Source organism: Oncorhynchus keta, chromosome 19 (assembly GCF_023373465.1).
Source record: "Oncorhynchus keta strain PuntledgeMale-10-30-2019 chromosome 19, Oket_V2, whole genome shotgun sequence".
NCBI classification, from domain to species: Eukaryota; Metazoa; Chordata; class Actinopteri; order Salmoniformes; family Salmonidae; genus Oncorhynchus; species Oncorhynchus keta.
The window spans coordinates 40,775,004-40,782,097 of NC_068439.1; the positions used below are offsets into that span (position 1 = coordinate 40,775,004).

The 7,094-nt window shown below is 42.0% G+C and overlaps 1 protein-coding gene and 1 long non-coding RNA gene across 6 annotated transcripts in view; one reads left to right on the forward strand and one right to left on the reverse strand.

The window, feature by feature from the left end:
- LOC118398286 (mediator of RNA polymerase II transcription subunit 30-like) overlaps positions 1 to 3,907 on the reverse strand; it is a 36,850-nt gene extending 32,943 nt beyond the window's left edge. The window contains exons 1-3 of one of the 4 annotated variants that reach the window (XM_052470579.1): positions 3,811 to 3,876; positions 3,551 to 3,676; positions 341 to 562 (exon numbers count right to left, since the gene is read on the reverse strand). In XM_052470579.1, the coding sequence (XP_052326539.1) occupies positions 341 to 493 (153 nt within the window). In that variant the 5' untranslated portion in view covers positions 494 to 562; positions 3,551 to 3,676; positions 3,811 to 3,876. Of the gene's footprint in view, positions 1 to 340; positions 563 to 3,550 lie in introns of all 4 variants that reach the window. The other 3 variants (XM_052470578.1, XM_035793476.2, XM_035793477.2) reach the window with 3 other exon arrangements.
- Positions 2,430 to 6,177, forward strand: LOC118398287 (uncharacterized). Of its 2 annotated transcripts, XR_004828596.2 has the most exons (4): positions 2,430 to 2,616; positions 2,708 to 2,913; positions 5,710 to 5,813; positions 5,937 to 6,177. It is a non-coding gene; the product is annotated as an uncharacterized LOC118398287 (long non-coding RNA). The 2 variants fall into 2 exon arrangements; XR_008071021.1 differs by lacking the exon at positions 5,710 to 5,813.
- Positions 6,178 to 7,094: the final 917 nt, after the last annotated feature.

Consider the following 7,094-nt stretch of genomic DNA (forward strand, 5'->3'; position numbering starts at 1 on the left):
GGGTCTGTAGTGACGCCTCTAGCACTGAAACGCAGTGCCTTAGACCACTGCGCCACTCGGGAGACATGCCTTTCTAGGGCAATAATAAAAGCTGGCTTAGTTGGCCTAGCTTTCTGCTCGTAGGCCCATATCCATCCATTTTCATCATAAAACAGGGACAATACATGTCAATGTTGTGCTCTCAGCTTATGTAATGCTGTCGGTTTGAGGTCAAATAAGGCTGAATGCTTTGCGTGTAATAAAGGTGGTTGACAGACCAGCACCATCCATAATCAAAGGCAACCCATGAACTTCATTCAGCTTTTACACCGCCCCAATACAAAAAGTCACAAACACTCACCTGCATGTTCCTCAACAGCTGGAAGATCTCCATGGTGCGTAAGACAATATCCTGCACCGTCTCCTGGCCGATGCGACAGAGCGACGCCGTGTTGACATCACGGGCAGCCTGAGCCTGCTGCCCAGCGAACGCCACCATGGGAGGGGTGGTCATGTGGACAGCAGAGGACCTGTAGGTGCAGTGATGGGTCAGCTTATTCTACACTGGCACACCTTGGCATGCCTGGTCGTATGATATTGGAAGGATGGGAAAGGGAAGGGTTGGGGAGAGAGACAGGGAAAAAGAAACAGACTGGTTAATTTCTTGATGTTACATTCCCAATGATGAGTTGATGAATTAATGAATATATAAATAAATAAACTATTGTTGCCAGACAAATTTCCTTATGGGACAATAATTAATTCATTTATCCAAAAATAATTGCAAGCTATTTATCTCCAAGCTTCCCCTTAACCCTTTAGTCCATCAGCCCGTTCCATACTCAAAGGGGAAAAAAAGTGGCAGTATAGAGTGAAATAATGTGCTAAACAAAATTTATTTTATTTTTATGTATGGAACTAAACTAGAAATATTTTTGCATCTCTGTCTCTTTGATTTTTCCTAATGTTTTTTGTGTGTAAGTTAATGGTTTGTGTGTGATCACCTGCTGAAACCCTAGAACTTACCTATCTACAGTGCCTTTGGAAAGTAGTCAGACCCCTTGACATTTTCCATATTTTGGTAGGTTACAACCTTACTCTAAAATGGATTAAATGTGTTTTATTTCCTCATCGATCTACACACAATACCCAATAATGACAAAGAAAAACAGGATTTTAGACATTTTTGGAAAAAACTGAAACATCACATTTACATAAGTTTTCAGACCCTTTACTCAGTACTTTGAGGCACTTTCGGCAGCGATTGCAGCCTGGAGTCTTCTTGGGTGACGCTACAAGCTTGGCACACCTGTATTTGGAGTTTCTCCCATTCTTCTCTGCAGATCCTCTCAAGCTCTGACAGGTTGGATGGGGAGTGGTGCTGCACAGCTATTTTAGGGTCTCTCCCGAGATGTTCGACTGGGTTCAAGTCTGGGCTCAAGCTGGGTCACTCAAGGACATTGAGACTTGTCCCAAAGCCACTCCTGCATTTTCTTGGCTGTGTGCTTAGGGTCATTGTCCTGTTGGAAGATGAACCTTCGCCCTAGTCTGAGGTCCTGAGCGCTCTGGAGCAGGTTTTCATCAAGGATCTCTCTGTACTTTGCTCTGTTCATCTTTGGCTCAATCCTGACAAGTCTCCCAGTCCCTGCCACTCAAAAACATCCCCACAGCATGATGCTGCCACCACCACTATGCTTCACCGCAGGGATGGTGCTAGGTTTCCTCCAGAAGTGACGCTTGGCAATCAGCCTAAAGAGTTCAATCTTGGTTTCATCATGGTCTGAGAGACTTAAGGTGGCTTTTGGCAAACTACAAGCGGGCTGTCATTCCATCTGGCCACTTTACCATAAAGGCCTGATTGGTGGAGTGCTGCAGAGATGGTTGTCCTTCTGGAAGGTTCTCCCATCTCCACAGAGGAACTCTAGAGCTCTGTCAGAGTGACCAAGGCCATTCTCCCGATTTGCTCAGGCGGCCAGCTCTAAGAATTGTCTTGGTGGTACCAAACTTCTTTCATTGAAGAATGGAACCCACTGTGGTTTTCTATTTTACCTTTATTTAACTAGGCAAGTCAGTTAAGAACAAATTCTTATTTTCAATTATGGCCTACCAGAAGGTAAAAGACTTCCTGGGGGGACAGGGGCTGGGATTAAAAAATTAAATACAAATATAGGACAAAATACACACCACGACACTACACTACACTAATCTTGGGAACCTTCAATGCTGCAGATATTTTTTGGTACCCTTCCCTAGATCTGTGTCTTGACACAATCTTGTCTCGGCGCTCTACGGACAATTCCTTCCACCTCGGGCTTGGTTTTGGCCCTGGCATACACTGTCAATTGTGGGACCTATATAGACAGGTGTGTGCCTTTCCAAATCATGTCCAATCAGTTGAATTTACCACAGGTGGACTCCAATCAAGTTGTAGAAACATCAAGTAAGAACAATGGAAACAGGATGCACCTGAGCATAGAAAAGGGTCTAAATACTTTTATCTTTTCTACATTTTCACTTTGTCATTATGGGGTAGTGTGTAGATTGCTGAGGATTTTAATTGTTTTAACCCATTTTTAATAAGGTTTTAACATAACAAAATGTGAAAAAAAGTGAAGGGGTCTGAATACTTTCCCAAAGGTACTGTATATCTATTTATTTCTTATCTTAACTAAGGTAAAAGAAACACAGGAGCGGTCATTATTTATTATTTTTTTTATTGAAATTTTAGGCAGGCAACAGTTTTCCCAGGCCTCCACCCTGGAGGTTCACTGAAGATCTCACCTTACTCAGGTAGCTGTGAAACCTCTTCCAGGCTGAGAACTTTGTCAGTCTAAGCTTTGCAGCAGCCTCTTTGACACTGTCAAGTTCATTCCTCAGGGGGAGGCCCCAGTTCCTGTCTGTGCCTCGTCTTTGCTACTCCCCATGGTGCTGAAGGTAGGGCGCAACAACTTTTCTTCTGACATGGGGAAAATAGCAAAGGGCCAGTAGACTCTACTATCAGAGTACGGATCAGCCTCCTCCTTTCCACGTGCAAACTTGGGTAGGGGTAGAAGAGACCCATCACTTTTTAGTGACCATTGGTCTATGGCATAGTCTACAAGCTGAGGCTCTAGTGAACTGTAAGTCATGATGATGAGATGAATAATAACAATCAAGGTGCAGAAGGTGCAACTGAAGTTGAAGGACACGTTCTGGTTTTTAAAACCAAATCTCCATTTAAAAAAATAATAATAATAACCACGGCTCAAACACTAACGTTACGTCTTTTTAGAAATGGCTACGCTCTCCGTATAGTGACCGGGGAAACGGCTCGAGTCGCACAAAAGGGAATATAACGTTGCAGATAAAGTTCGGAAAGACATAATTTCATGTGCACAACATCTAAAGCCCCGGATCACTATACCGAGAGCTTTGCCATTTCTAAAAGGACGTATTTCGGTGTTTTTGAAGCCTTTGTAAAAAAACAATATAAAAAGGCTCCACCCTTCAATAACATAGCAATTCACATGCACTAGAATAGCCTGGCAAATTAACTGTATACAGTACATTTCTGGAAGGCATGGACACTTACATCAGTGTAAACGGACAGCTCTATGCATTGTATCTGCAACGTTGCACCCCAACTTCACACGCCACAGTTGACGTAATAACGGTTTATTTAGCTAGATGGCTAACGTTGCTGGCTACAGACAGCAAGCTGTTAGCAAACGAGACGGTAGTTATTTCAAATAGCTTTAACATGCATTTGTCCTCTTGCTATACAAAACAAAAAGTGGACTTTGGCGCTTTTCATATTGTCCAACTGACTAAAAACGCAATACGTAAACTTACCTGTGCTAGCTAGTATTAATGTATATTTTTTGTTGACATGTGTGTCAAGTTCCTTTTCTTCGGGATATCGAAAGTGTCAAACATCGCGAGACCTTACATTGAGTATCTTAACCGTAAAACATGAAATATGAGCGTTTATTAAAGCTTTACTCTTTGGTTGCTAGCAACATTACTCATACCCATTGGTTCTTGAAGACTGTAACTTATACATGCCTAATGAGCTTAGTTTAACTGTCGTACCCTATCGTACCCCATCATAACCCGAAATATAATACGCTTGTTATACTCCAATGTTTGTAAACAAACACTGTATAGCCTCAACATGGTTAAAACTGTACTTTTGAGATGATCGATGGTCAGTCCTTGCAAACAGAGCTCTAAAATACAAGGCCCATATCCATCAGATTTCTATCAAAACACATGGTGACACTTTGTTATTGTTTCAATTAAGGATTCCAGCTTTAAAATGTGGATTATTGTTGCTGCCATTGATTGCACTGAAATATATTGATGACTATGAAAAAATACCAACTCTAATACAAAAAAATGCATTAGCATTATCTTACAGCAGATACGGTATGTATATCAAATATATGTGTTTAATACCCCACTAATGATGTTACTGTAGAGCAGAGCTCCACTGCAAGTTCACCTGTATAAAAGCGACACCTGGTGGTCATTCTGCGATCAACACTGCCCTGTGTAATTTATCTTTCAACCCTCTGGTCTATTTAAACTTTTTGGTGAAGTGACTTACTGTATTTGTATACGATTTAGCTGGGATCATCCCTAACGTGTCATGTGTCATCATAATCTTCCTCTTTGTATTAAAAAAACACCATTCAAACTTGTGTGAGCCCCTAATCCTATGTTATTAATGGTAGAATGGACAAAAACTATAATTCTCTGCTAGGTTTCCATTCATAGCTCACAAAGCAATCTGTTACGAGTTATCTTTATTTAAATTAAAGTATCAAACACAAGATGTGCCTGAAATAGATACTTACTCATCCTGTGCGCCCTGCCGTGCTAAATTGCTGCTCTGAGTGACAAGGAGAATAAGAGAGGGTTTTATTGAAAAAATGAAAGACTTCTTCAGGCTTCAGGCTTGAGTGAAGCTGAAGTTTGAAAATAATGCCTGTAACTTAATTTCCATTATTCCTTCAAATGTGGGGTTATACGGCTACAGGATGGATTTAAATGTCAATTTATCTAGTGAGGGAGGCTGAGTTGGGTAATTGTAAACCTTGAGACAGGTTTTATTTTCTTCTCTCTAAAGCTCTCTGTGTAAGCTACTGAAACAGAAACGGGCACAGAAACGCCATGTCAGTTCACTTGGCTGCTGACAACTTCTTAATTTGCGAAAAAGAGTGCCGTTTAGTTCGCCACGATGAATGAGTTCAAATCTGGCTCGTCACAGGTTGTTAGATCCTAATTTCCTAGGTTATAATTTGTTTCCCACATATGAATATTGAATAACTGAGGCTTGGTGTGACACGTGGCTCTATTTTGAGGCATTTGCACAAAATATGTAGACACAATTCTGGGATCTGTTGTGTCGTGTCTTTAGTGTTTTAAGTATTTTATAACAAACTTATGAATATTCAAAGTCCATAAAGATGAAGACAAATTTCGCATCTGATACAGAATCTATACTTAACATATGTTTCCAATGACCATACCTTACCTTAACACCCTCAAGCACAGACAGAGATAAAGCACATAGTTGATAGAGAAGTGTTCTCAAATACTGTTCAATTACCATGAATTATACAAACATTGAATAAATAGGCAACTATATTTAAGAAGAGAGATTTGCTCTAGGACACATATTCTAACCACTTAGAAACTTCTTAAATATAAGATAGGCTGACATTGATGACCTTGGTGTGATTTCAGGGTGTACAGTACAGTATTGGACCATATCACCTACACCAAACCAGCAGAGAGCCTCAACAATGGCCAGATTGAAGGCCCCAGAGTGTTGGAAGGGAAAACGCCCAGTGAGAGGAGAGGAAACGTGAACCATATAATGACTGCTGAGGGATATCAGGCTAAATCGGATTATCTATCATACTCAGCCGTCTCGTGCTTTAATTAAAAACACTCTGATCTTGTTTCTCCAGGGTTAGGTTCGGGAGGGGCACCGTGCACAATAGTCTGCTCTCCCACTTCAACCAGGACAGTGTCTCACGTTGAAGAGGATTAAAAGAGAGAATGGACCAAGCTACAGACAAGGAGAGAGATAATATAGGAGTAGGGCTAAATTGCACGGTTCTGTGCCCCTCTGCCTCATGTGGAATCCTGTGTGAATTTCAGCCCAACAGTGGCTGCCAGAGCAGCAGTTGGATAAAGGGCTTAACTTTCTCTGTGTGTTTGTCTCTGTGTGTGTGTGAGCTGAGTAGAGTGGGGTGCAAAGAGTGTGTGTGTGTGAGAGAGAGAGTAATGTAGAGCAGACAAAAGCAGGGTGCAAAGAGGATGGGGTGCACAGGAGATGGGATACTGCCAGGGGTCAGCTGATTTCAGGGAAACACAATCCATCAATCAGATGTTAAACACACACACGCTGCTCTAATCTGCCGAGTCATGCTCACACAGCCCACAGAGTGGAGTGCAAATGCAGAGGTTAAAATCTTGATCCACTCACACATTCTAGAGAGCTTGTGATAGCCTTGCTGAAATGGTTTGCTACAACAAAACAAGTTAGCTGTGAAATCATTATTACACAAAATAACTTAGCCTTAAAAAAACAACAAAGACTTCAAAAACAAAATGCATACTTAATCACTGACTCTCCCTTCCTTAATTGACTTATTCTACATGTTTCAAATAGCCCCTAATAGCTTTCAGTACACAAACTGAACCTTCCCCCTGTGCACATTTGATCAATTCATGTTATCAGGGTCTGATTTTCGACAGACTGATTGAAGTCTCCCTTTAAGGGAGGGTGAGGCCAAACCAGAGATGTGTATATGATACTGGGTCATATAAGCTACGGAGCTGTGAGGGGAACGGCACCTCAGTACCTCCAGGCTCTGATCAGGCCCTACACCCAAACAAGGGCACTGCATTCATCCACCTCTGGCCTGCTCGCCTCCCTACCACTGAGGAAGTACAGTTCCCGCTCAGCCCAGTCAAAACTGTTCGCTGCTCTGGCCCCCCAATGGTGGAACAAACTCCCCCACGACGCCAGGACAGCGGAGTCAATCACCACCTTCCGGAGACACCTGAAACCCCACCTCTTTAAGGAATACCTAGGATAGGATAAAGTAATCCTTCTCACC